Genomic DNA, 25535 nt, shown 5'->3' with positions numbered 1-25535 from the left:
AGAATGTTCAATTCAAACCCTCTGCCACATCCAGCCTCTCAGACTCAGTCTGCTCTATGGCCAAACAGACCCTCCACAACATTACCAGGTGGAAACATGCTCACCTGTGCTTAGGGAAGTTACAGAGAAACTGCTCCCCATCCCCATCCAGGACCATGGACAGCTACTCCCTACATCAGTGACCCCCCGCACCCCCCCCAGTCCTCTTGCTCCTCCTCCCTCTAACCAGCCTGTCTCTGGGCAGCCAGACAGAGTCACCAGTAGGAGTGGGACTGTGTCTGTGTGGGACTGACACGACCGATTACCTGATGTAACTTTGTAACTTGACTACATCATCAACACCAGCGCTGTCATCTTACCGCACACGCGTACACACACACACACACACACACACACACACACACACACACACGCACACACACACACACACACACACACACACACACAGTTAGGGATGAGACATGGATAACTGACTAACGTTACACACACACACACACACACACACACACATACACACACACACACGTGTACACACACACACACACACATACACACACACACACACACACACACACACACACACACACACACACACAGTTAGGGATGAGACATGGATAACTGACTAACGTTACACACACACACACACACACACACACACACACACACACACACATACACACGACATGATCATCATATCACTGAGCCATATTAGAGACACTCACCTCTCTGTGTCTATACTGGGTTAGTTATATACTAGTCCAGTAGATAAACTCATAACAAAAGACCATGTTCACTTTCTGAAGAGACCATTTTTAACTTCTCTACTGGCCTACTGTGTTTGCAATGTACTGTAACTGCTCACACCAATGCCATAAGCTATGTGTTGTATCCTATAATGTGAAGAAAGTAACACGATACTCCAGATAAATTATTGTTTCTCTATGTTCATCAGGGTCTTATCAGGGCTTCCTTGAATGGTGGATTGTCAAAGTACAGTCGAACTAAGGGTGTAACTCAATGCATTGTGCTGTGACTTGAACTGAGTCTAGCTGGCAATGGTAGGCCGACATTGCATGTCGAAGCTCATGTAACAAACTTATAAAGGTCTATACTGCCCTCTAACGGCCATGTGGTGCCATTGCTAACATTTCATCATCCCTACCGTACGTTCTCTACTTGGATTTCATTTTCACTGTTGTTTGGCCAAGAGTGTGTAGAATATGAACACTTGACACTTGATCTCTGCACTTTATATTTATATTAATTATGACTCTTGCACTTTGATGTTGGTTTGCACTGTCTTGTCCTGTCTTGCACCTGTCCTTCTGTAAACCGTGCTCCATGGTACCAAACCAAATTCCAAACATGTTTACATGTCATGGCAATAAAAGTCTTCTGATTCTGATTCTGAAATCAGCACCAACTATTGGAATCCTGACATTGACCATCCCTGTGCAGTAGTCATGCCTTTATTGTGCTGCGGGGAGACATCAAGAGGGGTGGGTTTCCCAAAGAGTCTTATCAGTTTAGGCTCAGGTTACCGACGATTTAAGCAGAGAGCAATCATGCTTGTCATATTTTTTAATTTTAATATTTATTTTTCTAATGTACAGTTTACTACTACTATTATTTTGTGGTCTTTTTAAAAAATTGTTTTTATAATATAATATTTATTGAAGTATTTTTCCCTATTTCCCATTGTTACACTTGCCAAATTAATATTTGTAAGATTGTGAACTGTAGTGTTAATGAGTCTATGAGGATAGATTTGATATTTAACAGATTACATTCTTGCTCAAACCCATGATTCATGATTGTTCTCTCTCTTTGGACATAAAAAAGTCTTAAAAGTTTAAAGCATGTTTTATTCAGTTTCCATCACCATAGATGTACAATACAGTCCATTGTAGGCAATGACAAAGCAGATAAAAGTTTGTCTGCGGCATTTCGTCTGTCATAATAGTTACAAGCAACTGAACATGAAACATTTAAGGTACACAGGCGTATTTACAAGCCTCCCTTCATGACTGGACCCCAACACACAGGTGCTCCTCTTTACCAGTAAGATGGTGGACCCTTTGTTCAGTTTTTTGTGTGCATTTATAGAAACATGTCCTCCCTCAAACATGACAAACATCACCTTTTGAGTAACACATCGTGAGCCACCAACAGGACATTACTACACACGTGTGTGTGTGAGGTTCAAAGGGAAATGGGATTGAATATTACATTTTCATTTAGAATCATTCAGTCTAAAACCCATCAAGCACAGAAGGGAAGGTGAATAAGTGGTGTATGTATACGTTGGGCTAATTGCATTTCAGTTGATATCAAATAAAAGATTCAATAAGAGCGACTGGGAGAGAATAGACAAGAACAGTTGGTCTCCGTCACAGGTTTTTCCATCTTTCAAACATTCCGCTTGGCAGAGGTGGAGGCAGAGACAGAGAAAGGAAGCTCAGGGAAAAACATCCTCCACCACTCCCTCCCTCCCTCTTTTATTCCTCCTTTCTCCTCCACTATCCAGATGTAAAAAAACTAAACAGAAAAACACTGCGTTTATTTGGAGAGCTTCTTCATCCTCTGGTCCAGGGCACCAAAGTTCTCCTCCACAGACAGCAGGTTCTCCTTCATGGTCGTCTGCACCTGGGGGACGAGAGGAGGGAGGGGAGGGGGAGTCAACCAGGTCAGATGTGTTGCCTTACACACATTCCCTAATGTATGCTCCAAGATAACCATCCAATCAACAATTGGCTTCCGTGTCCTAGAGATGGAACATAAGGCATGTGCGCGGCGGACACAGCGTACCCGGCTATCATTCCTCCATTTCATTCTGAACGCCCACCTCAACCCAAACTCATTATTTCTCTGGAAAATATGTGTAGGTAATCTTCCCTGGATTTATTTTCTTCCTACGTGATGCATTTTCTTCGAGACATTACCGCATTAACTGGTACGGATGGCTAGAGACTACCGCAGAGGCAATCTCCAAACAGCAGGGGAAGGGGGGGGGGGAGGCTGGCTTTCACATCAGACTCAAAGGATTCTACAGGATTCTGTAGCGAGACATGGATTTAGAGATGCATGCCTGCTGAGGGAATAGAAAAGGGGCGGACTGCGTCTATGTTCTAACAGGACAGCAAGGCCTCGGTGGAGACGACAGAATGGTGTGTGGACACACAGGGTCACAGAGGGTCTTGTCCATACTTGTCTCATCCACGACTGTGACCCCCATCCACGACTGTAGACTAGGGATGCCCCGATGCCGGTTTTTGCCACTGATACCGATCACCGATAATCTTTTTTTTAAATATTTTCTATTTTTTCTTCAGATTTTATCCCTTTTTCACCCAATTTGGTAGCCAATTTAACCCAACTTAGCATCCAATTATCCCCTGCCTATTGCATAGGATCCGCCGCACGACCCCGTGGCCGGCAGTCCCAGAAGAGGCCGCCAGGCAGACTAGGCTGACTGGCTCCTCGAGCCCAGTACCGTTATTCCGGCGCCCAGGGGGCGGTGTTGCGCGACGGATCCTAGTCCAGAAATACTCCTATACCGCCCTCGGAAGCGGCCGGCCAATATGCCGCTTCCCGTGTGCCTCGGCCATATCTGGATCTGGCGAGCCGGGATACGAACCCCGGCCCCGGTGGGCAGCATGCACTAGTGGCCAGTGCGTAGACCGCTACACCACCGCGGGGCCTTCGATCACCGATAATCTATGAGCAATATCTGCGACATACTGCCGATATCGATCAAATAATAGCCTAATACTAATAGGCTAATAAAAAAAGCACGAAAATGAGTGTAGAAGAGACATTTACCATTTAGAACATCCGATAAAGCAAGGCCTTAGACCTAAATGTTAAGAGCCTTTTAAAAAAATCTCCACAAACCTTTGGATAGGCTGGCCGAGTTGAGTCTGTACATTCTGCAGTCTACAATATGCTAGGGCAGAACGCTTGAAGCTGCCCACGATGCGTCTCCGCAGCATATTACATCACATATGCTGCGCTGTGACAGCACTCCACCGTGGGCAGCCAGCTGACCAGTTTGCCAGACATCCCAGACGTGGTAATCCTGCGTCTTGCATTGATTTGAGCATGTTTCAGACCTTATCTCTGAGTGTGACATGCTCCTTTTCTTTCGGAATAATGCGCTGAGTTCTACTCGTGGGTCTCTATAGTAGTTTGTGTTAGCGGGCGTTTCTCTGCCTTTGTCTTCTTCGTCTGACATCTGTCTCACACGCTTTATAATAGTACTTCCACACCGCCGACAGTTTGGTTTAACACGCATGCGAGAGTGGCTCGTTTAGGTTAGTGACCACGCGACATTGAATTGGCTCATGCTGTTTGCGCCATTGATCGGTTGTCGTGATCGGCGACTAGAAAGCATTATCGGATTTCCCCCGATCTCATATCTTTACTGAATAGCGGCCTATTCTGATTGCTGGCCGATCGATCGGTGCATCCCTAGAATGAGGAACGGTCTCAAACACGCGTGTCTGTTCTCTCAGCCCTTCTATGTAGAGTGTGACGGAGGTGAGATGACGGCGTTGGGAGCGCACCTGAGACAGCAGAGTGTCAGGAGGAGGAGGAGCGTACCTGAGACAGCAGAGTGCCGTTGTCCTTCAGGGAGTTGTTGATCATCTGCTGGGTGGTGTCCAGGTGAGTCAGCAGCTGGCCAAACTGCATGGCTGAGAGACAGTGGGGGGGGGAGCAAGAGCAAGAGGGAAAGAAAGAAAGAAAGAGAAAGAAAGAAAGAGAGAGAAAGAGAGATAGAGACAGTGGGTGGGGGGGAGCAAGAGCAAGAGGGAAAGAAAGAAAGAAAGAGAGAGAAAGAAAGAGAGAGAAAGAAAGAGATAGAAACAGAGATAGAGACAGTGGGGGGGGGGAGAAAGACAGACAGACAGACAGACAGACAGACAGACAGGGCATCACAGAGGTGCATAGAACTCTGGGAGAGTAGAACTCAGCAGACTTGGAGCTAGATGATTATTTACATTTTTGGGGGGGATGATAAATTACCTCTCAAGAGATGAATTATGCATATCCTATTAAAACCATTGTCACTCAGAGATAATTATCATATTCCTAATTCTAATTTACTCAATATATGGAAATTCAATTGAATAGACTTTAATTCGTTTTTTCTACTGCTTTCACAAATCCCCCATTGTGAATGCAATGGCCTCTAACTCTGAGCAGTAGATAATAACTTAATAACAATTGTGTTTCTCTAAGTATTACTTACGCTGATTGTTGAGGCATTTAGCTGTGTCACTTACTTTAGGCCAACGTACTTACAGTATTGTAAGTTGCTCTGGGTGAGAGCGTCTGAGACAATTAATTTGGAAAAGAATGTACAAATGTAACCCAGCGCACGCACGCACACACACACACACACACACACACACACACACACACACCTTGCTCGTGCAGCTCCTTGACGGCAATGAGCCTCTGCACCACGTGAGGGAGAGAGGTCGCCATGGAGTCCCACTTCTGCACCGTGTCATACAGCTGTGATACCTGAGGAAACACACACCCACGGTGTTAGTGAACTCTGTGAGAGGGGAGGGGGGGGGGGTGGTGAGCGTGGCTTCATGACCGTCACGGCGGCGGCGTTGTGTTGTCTGTATCCCTGAGCTCCGCGGGGGGGCGTACAAACACGGCACAGGGGAAATCACACGGGCGTGATCGCTGACTCCGGGGGGTTCATCACGTCAGGAGCTGTTTTATAGTCAATCTGTCGCTGACAGAATAAATCGTCCGACACTCGGGGACAATAGCTCGGAGAATATGCTTCATGATGCACTTCAGACAAACAGATATATATCCCTTCGGTAAATCCAGATGGTTCGCTACCTTGTTCTGCGTATCGGCGTCCTCGATGGCGGCCTTGTGCTTGGCGATCTCGTTCATCTTCCCGAGGACGCTCTGAGAGGAAGGACGCAGAGGGAAAGCACAAACATTATGGACAAATAACGTCTTCTACTTTTACTAATCGTTGTATATCTCAGTCACACACACACACACACACACACACACACACTCACACTCACACTCACACTCACACTCACACTCACACTCACACTCACACTCACACTCACTCATACAGGGTATGTGACCTGCAGCCTGGGTGTTGCCTACCTGCAGCCTGGCCTCCACCTGGTCCAGAGTGGCTGAGTCCAGAGCGCTGACCCGGGCCTGCAGCAGCTCCATGGTGTCCTGACACACACACACACACAACTAGGGATGAGTCACGGATAACTGACTGACTAACGTCACACACACACGCACACTCACACTCACACTCACACTCACACTCACACTCACACTCTCTCACACTCTCTCACACTCTCTCACACTCTCTCACACTCTCTCACGCACACGCACACACACGCGCGCGCACGAACGCACAATTAGGGATGAGACATGGATAACTGACTAACGTTACACACACACATACAGTTGACACACATACAGAACTTTTATAGACAGACTGCACGAACACACACACACACACACACACACACACACACACACACTCACACACACAGAGAATAAGGGCATCGGGGCTAACTGACTGGTTTGGATTCCCACTTGGAGAGAAGCTACTCACCATCAGACTGCCTCCCTGGACCCCAGCATTCAGCGGACCCTGCCGTTCAAACACACACGGTATTAGAACCCTGCATACATACAGCCTCAGTGGTAGAAGGTGCCAGTGTGTGTGTTGTATTAGAACCCTGCATACATACAGCCTCAGTGGTAGAAGGTGCCAGTGTGTGTGTTGTATTAGAACCCTGCATACATACAGCCTCAGTGGTAGAAGGTGCCAGTGTGTGTGTTGTATTAGAACCCTGCATACATACAGCCTCAGTGGTAGAAGGTGCCAGTGTGTGTGTTGTACATGTGAGAGTAGGCTGGTGCAGCACCTGTTTGTCTGAGCCTGAGCCCACGGCCGTCTCCAGCTCCGCAAGACGCTTCTCCAGCTCTGCCATCTGCACAGAGGAATACACACTGGTCTGAGAGAACACAGACTCAGAGACAGAGACACACACACAGAGACAGACACACACAGAGACAGACACACACAGAGACAGAGACAGAGACACAGAGACAGAGACACACACACAGAGACAGAGACAGAGACACACACACAGAGACAGAGACACACAGAGACAGACACACACAGAGACACACACAGACACACACACAGAGACAGACACACACAGAGACAGACACACACAGAGACAGAGACAGAGACACACACACAGAGACAGAGACACACAGAGACAGAGACACACAGAGACACACAGAGACAGAGACACACAGAGACACACACAGAGACAGAGACACACACAGACACACACAGACACAGACACAGACACAGACACACACACAGAGACACACAGACAGAGAGACAGACACAGACACAGAGACACACACACACACACACTCTCACACACACACACACACACTCCTCTTACCTTGGCGTTCTCAGTGAACTTCTCCTGCTCCGGTCGGCTGTGCAGCTCGTACATGACCACTCCGTCGGGGCCCTTGGCTGCTGCGGCCGGGGGCTTGCCCTCCCCTGACCCACGACCCCCCCGCGCAGTCTCCAGCTGGGTCAGCAGACGTCTGGGGGAGGGGGGGGAGAGAAAGAGAGAACACTGCTAAGACTGCTAATAAGAACACTGTCGTCCATGTCGGCATCAAACATTTAATGTCTAATTTTACATTTTCAGACGGAATTTCATTGTTTTTAGTCCATATGTCAAACCCTCCCCTCCCGCTCTTTCCCTCCCTCCCTCCCTCCATCCTTCCCTACGTCCCTCCCTCCCTCTCTTTCCCTCCCTCCCTCCCTCCATCCTTCCCTACGTCCCTCCCCCCCTCCATCCTTCCCTACGTCCCTCCCCCCCTCCATCCTTCCCTACGTCCCTCCCCCCCTCCATCCTTCCCTACGTCCCTCCCCCCCTCCATCCTTCCCTACGTCCCTCCCTCCCTCCATCCTTCCCTCCCTCCCTCCCTCCCTCTCTCCCTCTCTCCATCCTTCCCTCCCTCCCTCTCTCTCTCCATCCTTCCCTCCGTCCCTCCTCACTTGGCCAGAGCTCCGTCGGGGTCGGCCAGGTTGATGTGCGCCTGGGGCCCCAGGAGGGAGTCCAGATGAGCAGACACCAGCTGCTGTTTGAGCTGGGCGGCCTGCTGGGCCAGCACCACCGGGGTCAGCCTCTCCTCCGCACTGCTGTCCCGGGTGGTCGCCTGGGGAGGGGGGGGGGGGAGAGGGCCATCATCATACTGGAGGTTGTGAGCACAGACAACATGGTTTCACCTCCCTCGCCCTATTCTGCCTCAGGTGTACACCCGCTCACCACACTTTCCAATCCATTCTGGTGGATGTAAAAGCATGTGATAGTCCTGTGAAGTGTGAGCTATTCGGTTGTTAAGTCGTGACGTGTTTCCGGGTCCAAAGTTGGCTGAGGCGCTGTCTTCGAAATGCCTCAGTAATAATAATAATTCATTATATTTGTATAGTGCTTTTCCGAGGCTCAAAGACACTGACAAATATGGGAAAAACGGGAAAGTGCTGTATCCCTTGTTGTATGAATAGATAGAGTCTAAAAAACGATTGAACTGTCATTCTACCGCTGTAGTACACTGGTACTATGGTGCAGGGAATTTCTGGTTTGGACCCGGAAATTGCTAAACGTCACGTTTGACGTCAGACTTAACAACCGAATAGGGGGTTTCCACCAGATTTGATGCGCCACAGGGCTCTCCCCAAACAATCTACGTGGCGAATGAAACCATATCATTTAGTAATGATAAATGTACTCTTTGATCATCTTTTTTGAAAAAAAAAGTGTTATGTGTTATGATGTTCCTCAGTAAATTCAGCGCTTATTTGTGTTGGGTGTGTGTGTGTGTCTCTCTGACCTGGATAGTCTCCACCTCCTGACTGAGCTCCTGGATCTCATTGACCAGCCTCTGGTACTTCTGCTGGGGGGTCTCCTTCACCCCACAGCCCTCCGCCAGCTGACAGAGAGAAGAGACAGACAGACAGACAGACAGACAGACAGACAGACAGACAGACAGACAGACAGAGAGGGAGGGAGGAACACCTGTTAGCACAGATACAAGATACAAAGGCACAATGGTCACTATGAAATTCAAGAGTATGGTCTACTTACGATTTCATACTCTCCCGACTCATAGCCCACTCTTTTGATCTTACTGATGCGGTCTGAGAAGTCTGAAACACACGCACGCACGCACGCACACGCACGGAACGCACGGGAGACAAGAGTAGGATAAAGGGAGAAATTCAGAATCTTCCAGATGATTTGCGCTTTTTCACGAAGTGTCTGAAAACACAGACGTCGGTCGGTACTCACCGAGCCCTTTGGTGCTGACGCGCTTGTCCTTGAACTTGTCGTAGGCGGCGTTGGGGTTCACCACGATGCGCTCCACACTGTCACTGCACAGCTCCTCCTGTCAGGTGAGGGCAGGAAGAAAAAAGCAGGAAGAAAGGGTTAATAAGCGCACGCACACGCACACGCACACACACACACACTAGGGTGACCAGATGTCCCGCTTTGCGCGGCCACGGGGCCAGTGTCCATCTGCAACAAAGCGCCGCAACCGAGCGCCGACGTGTTCAGTTCCAGCAGGACGTCCAGATTCTATGGAACGTCTTCAGCCTATCAGGAAACAGTGTTCACATTGGACACTGGCCCCGTGGCCGCGCAAAGCGGGACATCTGGTCACCCTAACACACACACCATGAACACTACAGTATGAGGCATCTCTCAACGGCGGACACTAAGTGGGACCCTTGGGACGACCCCTACACTAGACCCCTAACAAGGATCCTTAGGACGACCCTACCCTTACCTCTAACCACCATAACCCTTGCCCTAACCTAGCCCTAACCTAGCCCTAACCTAGCCCTAACCTTAACACTAGAACAGCCGTGCCTTTTTTACCTACTATAGCCGCGGGGGTCAAATAATAATAATAATAACTTTTATTTGTATAGCACTTTTCCTGCAAACGTTGACCATAGACCAAATGACCATAGTCTTTACAATGGGAAGCTGCTATTTACAATGACCACTAGTTGGCCACCTTGCAAAATAGCTTCATACTAACTTATCCTGATGTGATTTTGAAAATCTAAGGATACTGGGTGGTAGAACGCACATATCTCAGAAAAGTCATGAAAGGAGGGTCCTGAAATATTATCGAGTGCAAAGATATAAACAATGTTTTACTCACAGGGTCAAATGACCCCACCCATGGCTGTTCTAGTGTTAACTCTGACCACCGTAACCGTTTTAAATTTCATCTTCAATGGGGGTGACGTCAGTCGGGTCGTCCCAAGCACCCTACTTAGCATTTAGCATCTATGAAGGACAGAGCACAGGCTTTATTCAGCCTCCCTCTGGACTGACGGCACACTGGGAATGAAGAGGGATGCACATGGATCTAAATCAACCCAGAGGAAAATATGATTTGTAGATTGACGGTGACAGTGATTTTTCAGACGCTCTCTCTCTCAATGAGTCATCTCTGTCACACTGACTGACTGAAAATGATCTGGGAAGGAATCGCCTGAGAGACAGACAGACAGACAGACAGACAGACGTCTAGACCACCTGACGGCAAGGTGGAGGGTCAGTGCGACAGAGAGGGGAGCCCATGTGAGAGCCCAATCAACGGACACCCCAGCTCAGCCTCGCTCAAACACACAGGAGGAGGAGGAGGAGGAGGATGACACCAACCCACACACAGAACTGAATTGGTATTCAGGTTGGCAAACACAATTAATCTAGAGGGACGGTTTTTGATTTATGACTCCAGCAGGCAACAGACAAACACTTTACAGAGTCTTGAGGATACTGCCATATGCTGCCGATTCCCCCTAACATCAAATTATCCTCCACGTCCTTTGTTCTCCTTATTGTCCCGTGAAACAGGAATAACAGCACTTGAATCGCTTTTTAAATGAAATGAGACGATGAAGACAAGTTTCCTAATGAAGTGGATGCGTACTCTCAGCGAGCACTGTAATTCCGTCTGCACATTGGAGGAGGATCCGATTTGATTTGCGGACCCGGGAATGTCACGACAGAACTTCCGGGCTCGGGCCACAAGGATGAGAATGAGATCAACATGCCTAGAGCTCCTCATGATCAGTTTGGAAGGAACTGAAGAGGAACGGATGGGACACCACCGATACAGACATACGGAGGAGGGATGGATGGATGGATGGATGGACAAAGAGACAGACACACACACAAACACAGAGACAGACAGAGGCCGACGGCCTCACAGACAGACAGACATTGCGTGCAAACACAGACCGATAAACAGATGTTAGGAGGGGGGAGTCAGTCAGTCAGTCAATGAGGCTCTTACCAGCTCCTTGGGTTCCCAAAGAGAGTTAGAGAGAAAAAAAGGGAGGAGAAATAGGGAGGGAGAGAGAGAGAGAAAAAGAGAGAGAGAGAGAGAAAGAAACACAGATTAATGTGGTTATCACATGCCATGCACAACAGCAGCAGTAGCCAGCAGGGAGCGATAAGAAAAGCCCAGTGTTCTGAGTCTCACTGGGGACATTCACAGTCCCACACAGTCCTCTGTCTGCTGGCCCTCCTCACCCCCCCCCACCCCCACCCCCCCCCGGGGGGAGTTCCTTCTACATCCTCAACAGCATTGCCTTAGCATTAGTCTGTTGACGTCATACACTGAGGCATAAGACGCACGAAAGATTCTAAATGCTGTGTGCGTGTGTGTGACCAGATGCCCTTCATTCAACCGCGGGTCACCCTCTAATACTTTAGCGGTGTTAGTCTGTCTTGTAGCATTATGCAGAAAGGGAAGGAGGAGAGGAGAGGAGACTGGAGGAGGAAGAGATGTTTCTGACGCTGAGCACCAGAATCAGAATGAGATGGTTAGGAAGATTGTTTATTTATTTTTAATACATAGGGGTTGAGAAGAAAACAGAGGCTAACACGGTGCTGTTAAATGCACATTGCCATCCATTTATTAAGGAACTGTGAGAGTGATAACATGCCGTCCCATTCTAACGTGTGTGTTGCTGGACTAAACCTAGTGTTGATAGACCTACTAGTGAAGATAGTTAGTTAGTTAGTTAGTTAGATACTACTGTTAGAACATATGAAGCTAGAAATGGAGGGAAGGGATGTTAGAGAAACACACATACAGTTGACACACACATACAGAACTTTTATAGACAGACTGCACGAACACACACACACACACACGCACACGCACACGCACACACGTACGCACGCACACGCACACACACGCACACACACACACACACACGATTGAATATCCTCTGACTGTCTTTGATTTTAATGAAGGAATCTAAATACGTATCAACAGATAACACCATCCCCTCCAGAAGTGATCATAAACCCTTTGAGATTTGGGATAAAGCACGTAGCAATATAGGACAAACAAGGGATCCATCACTTGCACATCAAAACAATAAAACAACAAACACAATGTAATTTATGCTTGATTCACAGAGCACATCACATCTATTGTCATTTCATCCCAATCAGAAGAGGAATGGGGAAGGGGGGGAGGAGGGGGGGGGGGTAGTACAACCCATGCAAATACTCCACCAATGCACTTAGAGAAAAATAACCTCTTACTTGCACAAACTAGCGTCCCAGGAGGGGTGGGGAGGAGGAGGAGGAGGAGGAGGAGGAGGAGTCAAAACAAGGACGGTGGGAGGGGTGGGGTGGGGTGGGGTAGGGGGGTGTGGGACACGGGAGGGAAAATGCTATTAGGTTTGGTGTGAGTCAGTCAAGATGAATGTTCAATAGCAGACATGGCATCTCTGGAGCACGCTGTGGTCACTCCAGAGAGGAGAGGAGAACGTGAGGTTCAAGCACATCAGCGACAGACAAGACACCAGGACTAGGAGTTTGGGGGTCTGTCTGCCATTTTCTAACAGATGAAACATTCGAAATGTCAAATCTACGGATGTGTCATTGTGTCATAGGCCTAGATATTAGAAATATAGGTTTATAGGTTTCTACTTGGCCTACAGCTGAACAGTGAACACACATCCTCTCTTGGTAACATGCGTATAGGGCAGTGGTTCTCAACCCTCTCCTCGGGGACCCCCAGCCGCTCCACATGTTTGATCTGTTCCACCACCAGCTCACCTGATTCAACTGATCAAGTACAAACCATAATTGCTTTATACTTGATCAGTTGAATCAGGTGTGCTGGTGGTGGAACAGATCAAATATGTGGAGCAGCTGGGGGGCGTTGAGGAGGGTTGAGAACCTCTGGTCTAGGGGGACTACGCTACACATACAGACATCCAAACAGAGTAACACCACAAAGGAGGAAATGTAGGGTACTTAAGTTATTATCTCAAGTGGATAATTATAAACTTAATCTGTGAAATGAGTTTCTTAAATCCCTCATTTTACATTCCACCCGCAAATTCAGTGTTCTCTTGTGTTAATCCCACAAGCATGAGCATACATACCTGTGGGAAAACTTTATTGAGGACGAAAGGAAAACCCCAAAACCCCAAATATATTGTCCTTTGTCAAGGCACCAGTGACTGCCTCGGCGTGTGAACCCGTCCCTACTACTGAAATTAACACCTACGCCAAATCTCAAAAGTCTTTCCTTGAGTCCTCGTGTCCTTTATCCTCGCCTCCCTCTCAGACCTCGTCGGAGGAGAACGTTTTGGGGTTTCCCCCTTCATACCTTCATCTCCGTCGTGGTTTTGAGAAGGAGGTGGGGAGAGAGAGGACGCAAAGGAATCAAGGAAGACTTTCGACATTGGACTCGACTCTCCACGTCTTCACTCTCTTCACTCACTCACCGACTCAAACTGTGCCTGGTCATCCTCTGGCAGATCACTGGTCTCGTACACATCAGGCTCGTTAGAGGCCTAAGGGGAACATATTGAAGTCACGTTAACGCAAACATGATATTAATATTCTCTCCATACACAATTCATAATAGCTTGTCATGTCCAGGGGGTGCCGCCTCACGCTACGGAAACAGGAGGCTCCTGCCCTAAGGGCCATTAGGCTCCAGAACCATCGGTTCTCAAGGCTTACTTACTGGTACTTGTCATGACATTAGCTACCTTACTGAGTTTGACTCTGTAATGTAGCTAAGAGTATGACAGTATTTACTAAGTCTATGTTGACCAGTGTACAGCCGTTTGAACAAAAGCAACAACAACAACAACAACAGACACATCCCTGTGCTTTATTCATCGTGCATTGTCTATATATAATATATATATATAATATATATATATATATATATATATATATATATATATATATATATATATACACACAGTGTGTAGCAGCAGGCCTAGACTGCTTTAGCTAAACCAGACGGATCATTCAACACCGGCCAACGCCCCATTCAATTCAATGTGACTCCAAATCCCAAGCCTGGATAAGATAGACAGCCATAGGATAGCTACAGCTAGCTGGATGGAAGAGCAACTGGATCCGCTATGGTGTGGCTAATGCAACACTCCCCAGGACAGAGCTGTACTGTAGCAGGCCAACTAGACTAGCTAACTGAGCAGCTAACGGTTAGCTAGCTAGCCTGGCAAAGCTTTCCTTCTCTGTCTCTGTCTGTGAACATGTAGCTAGCTCTATGCTAACCCCAGAACACAGTTAGCTAGCTCTATGCTAACCCCAGAACACAGTTAGCTAGCTCTATGCTAACCCCAGAACACAGTTAGCTAGCTCTATGCTAACCACAGAACACAGTTAGCTAGCTCTATGCTAACCACAGAACACAGTTAGCTAGCTCTATGCTAACCACAGAACACAGTTAGCTAGGTGTCATCCAGTCAGCTGGCTGTTGTCTATGTTCGCTGACACACTCTGGTTGACCGGTAGCTATGCTAAGCTAACGTTAGCTACTTACAATTCCTGGCAGGTTGGCGTATTTGGGGTCAGCCATGGTTGACGTACGAGGCTGGCGGATGGAGAAACAAACCAGTAGATATGACAAGAAGAGGCTGAAATAGCGTTGGAAGATGTGGAAGAGGAACTGGATGTTGTGAAGCCAGGAGACGGATGTTTCAGCCGGTAGCTGGGCTGGTTGTGTTCTCTGTGGCTGTGTTCGGAATGGCATACTAGCATACTACTCATACTAGATATGACGTAGATTTTTAGTATGCAGTGCGTTCACACTGTAGAGTATGTGAAATTTGAGTATGCAAGAAATGTATACTAGATTTTCGGTCGGCTGGTATTGGCATACTTATTATGAATTTAGTATGCAGTATGCAACTACTCATTGAGTATGCTAGTATGCAGTATGCTAGTATGCCATTTCGAACACAGCCTATGTTTTGACAGTTCGATTGTCCTGTGACACTGTGGCAACTCGAGGCTCGCAGTCTCGCGACACTTGCAGAGACGCGATTAGCCGAAAATGATTTAATGAGGTTTAGATTAGACAAATTTAATGGATTAAAACTTGACATTTCTAAATCTAGTTGACCTGACTCACAAAAATGATTTAAAGGAGCCAAAAGCCCAAATATCTGTTTCTAAACAAGGGTTAGACAGTTGGGACAGCATTGTAAACTTAATGACTTATAACTTTTAACTTATAACATTAGTATTGTAACTTAGAATTGTATTGAACTTTATTACAACTTTGTTTGAACTCGTTATTTTATAACTCTATTATTGTAACTTATAACTTGTGTTTTGTTATTAAGTACTGAAACCATGGTTACAACAGTAACATAATTAAAACATAGGACATAAGACCTGATAAATAAAGTATAGACACAACTGACTGGAGAAAGGGGAGGCTTCAGGAGGGACTGCTAAGGTGCAGCCCGAAGAGCTGGGTGTTCAGTCTACGACGGCAGACAGGGAGTGACAGGTCATTTGCCTGCATGTAGGAAGGGGCAGATCCCTTTGCCATCCGGTAGGCGGGCACAAGGGTCTTAAACCTAATGTGAGCTATTATCAGGAGCCAGTGAAGGGTGCGGAGACAGGTGACATAGGAGAATTTGGGGAGGTTGAACACCAGACGGGCGGGAGCATTCTGGATGAGCTGCAGAGGTCTGATGGCGGAGGCGGGGAGCCCGGCCAGGAGTGCATTACAGTAGTCAAGGCGGGAGATGACAAGTGTGTTGTGATGGAGAAGTCTTGGAGAGGGCAGGCTTTACCAGGGAGGGCAGTTTCGGTAGAATGCCCAGCCTTAATGCTGGTGAGGGTCAAGGAGGTTATTCTGAAGGAGATATTGAGATAGTTGGTTAGATAGAGCGCGTTCAAGGGTCTTACATAGGCAGGAGAGGAGGGTGAATTTGAAGAGGAGAGAGCGGTATCCATTTCCTCTCAGCTGCCCGGACCTCTGTTCTATATGCTTGCAAGATTTCAGAGAGCCAAGGAGTGTGTGGAGAGGATGGTGCTGGCATTGAGGTCAGAGGATAGAGAGAGTTGAAGAATGAGGAGAGAGTAGACAGGAGGGTGGAGGATGCTGTATCAGTAGATAGAAGGGAGAAAGATTCAATAGGGTAGGGAGGACAAGACCGAGGAAGAGAGAGTGGAGGGGGAGAGGGTACGCAGGTTGCGACAAGAAGTTACAGTGTTGGTAGAGACTGACTGGGAGGGGGTGTGGATTTGAGGGGAGGGAGAAGGATACAAAATGATGATCAAAAATTGGAAGGGGGGTAATGGTAATGTTAGAGGTTTGGGAGGATCTAGTAAACACAAGGTCTAGCTTGTTAACACAAGGTTAAGCGCATTGAGTTGCATCTTGTAAGAAATGCGCTATACAAATAAAATTTGATTTGATTTGATTTAGCTGATTGCCTGCTTTATGAGTCGTGTGATCCACACCCAGAAGTGGAGGGTCATGAAACTGGCATAAGCTGAGGTCAGGCCTCAGCTTTCCGGACCACTGACTCACTGGCAGTTACTGGCAGTGTCTTCCCACGACATTGAGGTTGTGGTTGGCTGAACACGGTGGATTAGATTAGATTGGAAGGGTTGTGGGGGGGATGTAGCATCTATGTGTCCTGCACATAATACTTTGGGCCGGTTTCAGAGACAAGGCTTAAGCCTAGTCCTGGACTAAATCACACTTTCAATGTAAAATCTCCATTGAAGATGTTTTTTAGTCTAGGATTAGGCTTAAGCCTTGTCTGTGAAACCGGCCCTTAGTTTTCTAAGCAAACACTACAAAGCCACTGTAGCCGAATAGCTCATGGACTGTTTTCCCCGCAAAAGTGGTGGGGGCATGACGCGAGGGCAAAATACCCGGCGGATGCATTGTTCTGATAAATGTCGATTCTTGTAGTTCTTTCGGTGTATCCCCACAGTAAAAAAAAGGAAAGAATGAATTAGCCTAAATGAATTTAAAAGGGTAGATCATGTCGAATGTGACTTTCCTTGACAGGGATGCTGTACGTCGTCTATGACACCCACAGGGTGTTCTTGTAGTGAGACGGAGAGGTTTTGTGAAACAAAATGATTTTTGGCTACTACAAATATCAGCCCCTTATCCAAATAAGTTCGTTGGTGTCAAAATCAAAATCAAACAGCATGAACAGCATGGAAAATTGCATACATGTAGATGTGTGCGTCAGCGAGCAATGGTCATGGATGATATAAGCCCTTGTCATGAGGGAACAACTAGCCCATAGTATCTTGAAAGAAAACATTAAAGACCCAAGCACTGTAGCACCCCTCATTAATACTTTATCAGTGGTGTTCGTGGGAGTGGTGCTGATGCGAGGATGCGCCTGCCGCTTTAACGTGGCCACACATCAGCGCAGGCCACGCCCTGTCTCTCTCTCTCTCTCTCTCTCTCTCTCTCTCTCTCTCTCTCTCTCTCTCTCTCTCTCTCCCCCTCTCTCTCTCTCTCTCTCTCTCTCTCTCTCTCTCTCTCTCTCTCTCTCTCTCTCTCTCTCTCTCTCTCTCTCTCTCTCTCTCTCTCTCTCTCTCTCTCTCTCTCTCTTAAAGAGAGACCATAGCAGCGAGCTGTACCAGTGATGCAAGGCATGCTTCCAACATCTCTGCCTGGACCACAGCTGACTGGACCGTTACCCGGCCGGGAATAGGCGACTCTTAATTATAAACGGAAATTATAGTAGGCAAAACAGTAGGCAACACTCATCATGTGCTACTGTGATTGTGATTTTTTTGGGGGCGATATTTAAACTAACCTAAACTTTCCAAAAATACATTGGTCACTTCGATTTCTTTCTTTTTTTTTTAGAATTAACGGTCCTATTTCGGTCTCCCGATCGTTCGCAGTGGGACACCCGCATCGGATCTTTGCGTTGAATTATTCCAAGTAAAAGACACCGTATTTGTTTGCGGTTTGAACATTTCCATCACCTACGGTCTTATTTTGAAAGCTCGACCCAAAATATTTTCCTTTCTGCACAATGGCCGATGCTACCGCAGAATGCAACATCAAGGTGCTGTGTCGCTTTCGTCCTCTGAATCAATCCGAGATCGTCCGCGGGGACAAGTTCATCCCCAAATTCCAGGGAGACGACACTGTCACCCTCGGGGTAAGTCCATGGCGTCATATCTCATATCTCATATCTCATATCTCTATTACTGAGGGTCACCCAACACCGGGTGCCGCAGGGGTGCAGGTGCAGGTCTCCATCACACCTTTCTATCTCAGGTCCGGACACTTTCTCACTTTCTCCCTCCTTACTTGAAGTCCAGACTTGCTATTATTAGTTGACATTTATTATTTGTATCCTACCGATCATTTTTGATTCATTAGTTTTCTATCAATATCCCTCATATTAACTTTTGTTGACCAGCGAATAATGTAAAGTAATATTTTATACACATAAATGTAGGTAATTTTGAAGGGTAGTATGCTGTACTTTATTTATCCTTCATGAAGACGTAGGCTATACAGTATGAACTTAATTCAGTGAGGATTCTTTGCTTTTTTGGTACACGTCACGTACCTTACGTGTATCGATTAGTTCCTTCAACATGCGGATCGATCATTGGAAAAAAGCCTAAAACAACATGAACATGTCACCATGAGTCACCATGACATGCACTTCTGACAACTGAGTCTACGTACACATTCACACTGTAGACTGTTAGCCTGCCGGTTTTATTTCCACTTCAGGAAAAACCGTACCCATCAAATATAATAATATAATATCTATCACTGTGACCTGTAGCGACGGTGCTGTCATCGCAACATCAACACATTAACCACACTGAGCCATGCAGCCGGTGGATATCATTTCTATAAAAGGGCACGGGCTTCATGTGTTCAGCTCCCTGGTTGTCTTATTGACTGCCAGGCCTTCATTACCCAGATTGATTGGCTGTGCAAGAATTCTGAAACTGGTCTTGTTGTTTGAACTGGTAAAATAAATGTAAATGTTCATGTTGAATTGAGCTTTTTTGTTATATTGACTGTTTTGCCCAAACACCATGCATACATTATTGTTCATGTGCACGCTTATCGACTTTTAAAAAGCCCCCCAGGGTGTATAGAGCCAGTAGACATTCCCCTTTTAAAGATATTCAAAGCACCATAAGATGGTGATAATTCATGCTTGGTCATGTGTGAATGTAGAAAACGTTCTTATACTGTGGGTCATTTGCATTGATTTAATGTTTGATGGCTGAGGGAATGTTCCCATTACTGTTGGAGATGGGAATCAGACAAGCTATAAAATAAGAATTGAATATTTTATGAGATAGATGCCTTAAACTCAGATTAAAATGACTGTTTTCGCTGCCATGTCAAAGTAATGATCACTATAATAAGCTAGGCCTGTGACAAAATCCCATCTAAATTCAAATGTTATGATGCAAAATGTACGTATACACATACACAAGAACACACACACAACACACACACACACACACCACACACACACACACACACGCACACGCACACGCACACACACACACACACACACACACACACACACACACACACACAGAAGACAAAGAAATCCACACCCTTCAGTAGCTTACTCATAGGGCCCTCAGGGTTTATGCCAGCCAATGGTGATGATGTCAGCAGTAAATTTAATTACTCTTGCACTGCCCCCTCTCATTTAAATACTGTGAGCTGCCAATTCAAACAGTCTAGTTATAATTGTTTATGGGAAATATTGAAAATTAAACAGATTAGTAGTAGCCTAAAATATCTGTTGAATTGAGCCATATAGCGTTGTCTTTTATAGGTGGGATAATAGGAGCGTTAGAGGGCCTGGAGGACACACACACATTTGATAGGCATTATTTTTGGGAATGTATGAATGGAATACATCATGAAGGGAGTGAGAGGACACTTTGATCACACAACACACAACTGAAGAAGAGAGATAGAAGAATACCGGGTTAAAACACAAATGGGGGTTGCCCAGTTTTATGCGCAATTCAACAGATCACAAAATACTGCATGAAATAAATTACTCACAATTTGTCTATGAGTACTATTCAGTATGACGATTGAACATTAACTCGACAACGATGGTTGTTGCGAATGCTAGAATTCACATTACGAATCAATCAATAATAATAATAATAATAATAATAATAATAGTCATCATCATCATCATCATATTACTATAATTATAATTAATAGTTATAATATATAATAATAATAATAATTATTATTATTATAATAGTTATAATTATAATAATAATTATTATCATTATATATTATAACTGTTGATCACAGTTGTAGAACTGTGATCAACCAAACCAGATTCAAGTTCTTTCTCCTAACATCTGTGCAGTGACTACGGTACATAACATGCTACACTATAGCAGTATAGCAGTGTATAGAGCTAGACACTGCAGAGACAGACAAAGCCTGGAAATCAGGTTTGTAATTACACTTCATTATGTGTCCCACTTCCCCCTTCTGTTGCTTTTGTTGTTTTATGCAGGAAGTAATCAAAGGGGTATAGTTCTCATCAGTGTAATTGTATTGGATGTGTGGGATGTGTGTTTGGATGTGTGTATCTTTCTCTCCCTCGCCATTCTCCTCCACCCTCTTCATAAAGCATTTCTCACCAACTGGCTTGATGAGAATGTTGCTGAATGTTGTTGAATCCTTTGGAAATACATCCCCCCTCCCCTCCTATCTGGCCCGTCCAAGAAACGATCAGTGATCTAACACGATTGCGTTGGTCAGAGCCTCTGCATTTCCCCCTGCATTACTTTCACCGATTGTGGCGATTGTGTCACAATTGTGTCACAGGTTAGTGATTACCTCAAGGAAAGAGAGGAATAGGGGGAAGGAAGGATATTGGGATTTGGAGTATTTGGACTGGGCCAGTCAGTGTCTCTGAGGAGGAGGCTAATGCCACAGCAGCCAGATTCGATTAGGATTAGGAACATCCGGCAGGCACAAGGGACCGCGTAGCAAAAGCCTTTGGAGTCAACCCCGACTGCTGACAGTCGGTGAAACCATCAGGAATCCAGCGCCGCCTTTGACGGTCACAAATGTTTTTAATCCTCAGTGTTCCCTCCGGGGCCTTTGTTGCCCGACAGAGGTGATGATTTGGATCCAGGAGTTGAAAGTGAGTCACTTGTAAGGCTCACCCCCGTGTTTTATCAATTGTATTGTAGGTTGAAGGGTAGCTGACGCTGTCTCTGTCTCTGTCACTGTCACGGACTCTCTGACAGTAATGGAGAACAGCCATTCTCAGCCTTCTGGGTGGGGGTACTCTGCCCCATGGCTCCAGCCCTGGCAGCTCTCCTGTTCCCCATTGTGAAGTCATGCGTAGCTTCTCTATGTCTCTATCTCTGCTGACTCTCTGTCTCTATGCTCAGCTGAATTGGTGCTTCCAAACAAAATGTGTTAATCAGTGAACATCAGTTCAGTTTTCGAGTCCAGAGTCCTAGATTTATCACTTCTAATTCGGCCTGCCTCAAGATTAGGCTATACAATATTCTTGTTATTTTCCTGGGTAATTGCACACAAACGTAGCTTGGTGCAGAGCCCAAAAATAAAAAGCCTGTAATCTATCTCTAATGCCGTGTAAAATGTTTTCGAAAAGTCAGAGTTGAAATCGTCATTGAAGCAACGCTTTAAGTGTTTAACACCTCTGCCATTTGAGCACTTGTCACTCCCGGGGTTCATTTGGCAAACAGTTTCCTGTCATCCGAGTATGGCTCGGAGAGATGAGTGGACCAGTCAGCTACTGGCAGCGACACTGACAGCTTAGACAGCCCGGTAGCACACCTCTGGAGCAGGTCTCTGCAGCGGAAGCGTTCTTGGCTCACTTTGACTGCTGCTCTCTCTCGTGTGTCGTGTTGTTGTTGTTGTTGTTGTAGGGGCGGCTGTGGCGCAGGAGGCAGAGCCACCGTCTAATGATCACAAGGTTGGCAGATCGGCGGTTCGAGCCCCGGCTGGCCACATGTCCAAGTGTCCTTGGGCAAGACACTGAACCCCAAATTGCTCCCAGTGAGCGGGCCGGCCGGCGCCTTGCATGGCAGCTTGCCTCCATTGGTGTGTGAATGTGTGTGTGAACGGGTGAATGAGAGGCCGTTGTAAAGCGCTTTGGAGCAGCTTTGGAGCAGCAAAAAAGGCGCTATATAAGCGCAGTCCATTTACCATTTGTTGTTGTTGTTGTGAAGAGGAAATTCAGAAACTGCAGCAGAGTGTTAAATGGACTACACTTATATAGCGCCTTATTCCAAAGAGCCTCTCATTCGCCCAATTACACACCAATGGCGGAAAGCTATGCAAAGCAATTTGGGTTGGGCGTCTTGCCCAAGGACACCTAGACACGTGGCCAGCCGGGATCGAAGTGGCAACCTTGCGATCATTAGACGCCGGCTCTACCTCCTGAGACACACAGCCGTCCCACAGCCGTGTTGTGGTTACTGTTGTTGCCAACTTTAACGGTTCTTTGACGGTACTGTATTATGGTAATGGGGGTTTTGACTCAAGTCTACAATATGAATAAATGATTTTAAAGTCAGTCTCGGTTGGGTGCTTGAATTAAAAAACACAAGTATTTCTGCCCACTGAGTTATTATATTGTCATCTGCTGAGTTATACGGAGCTATAAGATATTCTTGTTGTGAGTACCGTGACAGTTGGGAGGTGGAGCACCCTGCTAACGAAACAGAATGGATATCAACCTCTCTACTTGAGAGCGGAATGCGATTACGCCCTCTAAATAGCACATTTGTTCTCTGTCTCTACCCACCATTTATAATTGTGGATCCATCGTCCTTGATGGTTTCTCCCTTTGTGCAGAGCAGCTCTTCAAGACCCTCAAGGACCGTTGAAAGCCTCCGGATTCCATTTCTTTTACAAAGCCTACAGCAAAAGGTGTTTTTGTAGACTTTGTAACAGACATATGTCATCATCAGCTGCTTCAAAGAAACACATTATGAACCAAAAGCATAAAAGCACTTCCACATGGCCTTCACCCCTTCCTATTCCTCTTCCTCGAGCACCCTGCTGGGTTTGTACTGTAGTGTAGCAAGCTTGGTGGCCAGCTCCACTACCTACTGAGTTCCATGATTCTCTTAAATAGTTCCCAGATTTGTGAGTATGAATTTTGTTGGCGCCAAATGCCAAGACTGAAGCGAATGTGTTAGGGTGATATTAGGGTTAATTATTCATTAGAACAGAAACCACTTTAGCTGAGAGAAGATTGAACAATCGTTTTTCAGTTCTGACCAGACAGCTTTTAACCCGGAGAGCCCTGAGCGCTCATGTTCAAAGTCTTACAAGCAGAATTAGCCGATAAGAACCATTAAAGGCAGCGACCGTACAGCAAACTGATGAAACGGTGCTGGAACCCCTATTCAACCAAACCCGATATGGGGTTTCCACCGGGCTAGGTCAAGAACAGCGTTCTTCCTGCACTGTAAGCTTTCTGTGCCAAAAACAGAGGCCGTTTCAACGACTCTCACAAGGCGACTCTCACAATGTCCTCTCTCAAATGTCCTTCACAGTATTTTCGTGGCGTAATGATTCTGCAGCAGGAGGAGAAGTGGTGCGGTGCTTCAATGTGAGCACAGAGAGAGGGGTGAAGAGAAAGAGGAGACTCATTTGGAGAGAGAGAGAGAGAGAGAGGGGAGCGGGGGGGGGAGAGGGGGGGAGTAAGGGTACTGTGGAGAAGGAGAAAGAGAGAGAAAGAGAGGAGAGAAGACTCGATAGTACTCGTTAAGCTGCGTAGGCTTCATCCAGGTGTTTAAGTGTCAGGAGAAGGAAGTAGTGTACTTTTAGAGTCATACAACACATACTACACACATACTACACACATACACATACACATACACATACACATACACATACACATACACATACACATACTACACGACGAATGAAAGATCTAGGATACTGTCTGGGACTGTGGCCAGAAAGGTCTGTCTATTATAGGGGATTAGGTGCAATTGTAGAATGCTCCAGAACAGATCAACATTTAAACGCATCGCCCCAGATCCAAATCTCTGCGTCTGCGTCAGAAGATGTAATATATTTTTAATCGTCTTGGGGATTGCCTCTTCTCCTCTTCTTCTCTCGATAAGAACATTATGTTTCCACCATCTTAGCTCCAGCAGCAGTCGCTGGCACTGTAGTTTAGTCAATCCTATTCTCCTTCATGTGTGTATGTTTGTGTGTGTGTGTGTGTGTGTGTGTGTGTGTGTGTGTGTGTGTGTGCATGTGTGGGTGTGTGTGAGTGTGCGTGTGCAAGTGCGTATGGGTGTGCATACGTGCGAGCTCACAAGCAGAAGCACGCTTATTCTTTTTTCCTGATGATTCTCTCTGCCCAAGTCAATTTTCCGATGGCCATGTTAGGCCCAAAGGAATCACGATCAATGCTAACCCGCTCATTCGGCTCCTCCCTCCTGCTTGTCAGTGGTGTTTTAAGGGCAGCTCACATCAATGCGCATGCTCACACACATGTATAGTGCCACATGTATATATGCCCAGACTCAGAGCTCTGGATCCTATAGGTTCTCCTCAGGAGAAGCCTCCTCAGTCATTAGCACTTTCTTCCCCTCCGGCTGATTTCCCTCTACTCCATAAGGATGTGAAAAACTCAAACACCTTTTTTCAAAGAAGTCATTAAAAAAAACTCTTAATATCTCGAAACCCAGGCAGAATCTCGTGGAGAGCCTGACTGAGTGAGACTGAAAACTTCTGGAAAGGGGGGGGGCCACATGCAGAGAGAATTCCCTCTTCAGCTAGGTATCATGCTCAGTGTCTACTTAATATTCCACAGCTTAGAGAGAGAGAGAGAGAGAGAGAGAGAGAGAGAGAGAGAGAGAGAGAGAGAGAGAGAGAGAGAGAGATCCGTCTTCCAGACTGATCCGGAAGGACAGGTGTGGTCTGTTGAGGTCAGCTGAAATCAGGCTATGCTTAGTTCCTGTATATTAAAGATGACTGCCGAGACGAATCGGGCGTCACGGCAACGATGCGATATTTCTCACGCTTCCCCACACCTCATCTCATTGTCTCCATCCCTCCCAGAGACTCTTGTTAATTTGACTTCATAA

General features: G+C 46.4%; 2 protein-coding genes across 2 annotated transcripts in view; one reads left to right on the top strand and one right to left on the bottom strand.

The window, feature by feature from the left end:
- Positions 1-1865: 1865 nt before the first annotated feature.
- dctn2 (dynactin 2 (p50)) lies at positions 1866-15135 on the bottom strand. Its single transcript, XM_080548219.1, has 14 exons — positions 14962-15135; positions 13886-13954; positions 9399-9495; positions 9195-9256; positions 8941-9039; positions 8105-8265; positions 7494-7644; positions 6939-7004; positions 6623-6661; positions 6151-6228; positions 5866-5937; positions 5427-5529; positions 4603-4694; positions 1866-2646 (listed from the first exon to the last, which is right to left on the bottom strand). Exons 1-14 carry the CDS (start codon positions 14995-14997, stop codon positions 2560-2562), a joined length of 1212 nt encoding a protein of 403 aa, XP_080404345.1. The 5' UTR covers positions 14998-15135; the 3' UTR covers positions 1866-2559.
- Positions 15136-18451: 3316 nt separating this feature from the next.
- Positions 18452-25535, top strand: part of kif5ab (kinesin family member 5A, b) — a gene marked incomplete at both ends in the record, with an annotated part of 50574 nt that continues 43490 nt past the window's right edge. Inside the window, 1 exon segment of the mRNA XM_080548005.1 lies at positions 18452-18580. Within this exon segment, the coding sequence (XP_080404131.1) occupies positions 18452-18580 (129 nt within the window).

The sequence above is a fragment of the Nansenia antarctica genome, assembly GCF_963989245.1.
Source record: "Nansenia antarctica genome assembly, chromosome: 18".
In the NCBI taxonomy this organism is placed as follows: domain Eukaryota; kingdom Metazoa; phylum Chordata; class Actinopteri; order Argentiniformes; family Microstomatidae; genus Nansenia; species Nansenia antarctica.
This window is presented reverse-complemented; position numbering and strand designations above follow the sequence as displayed.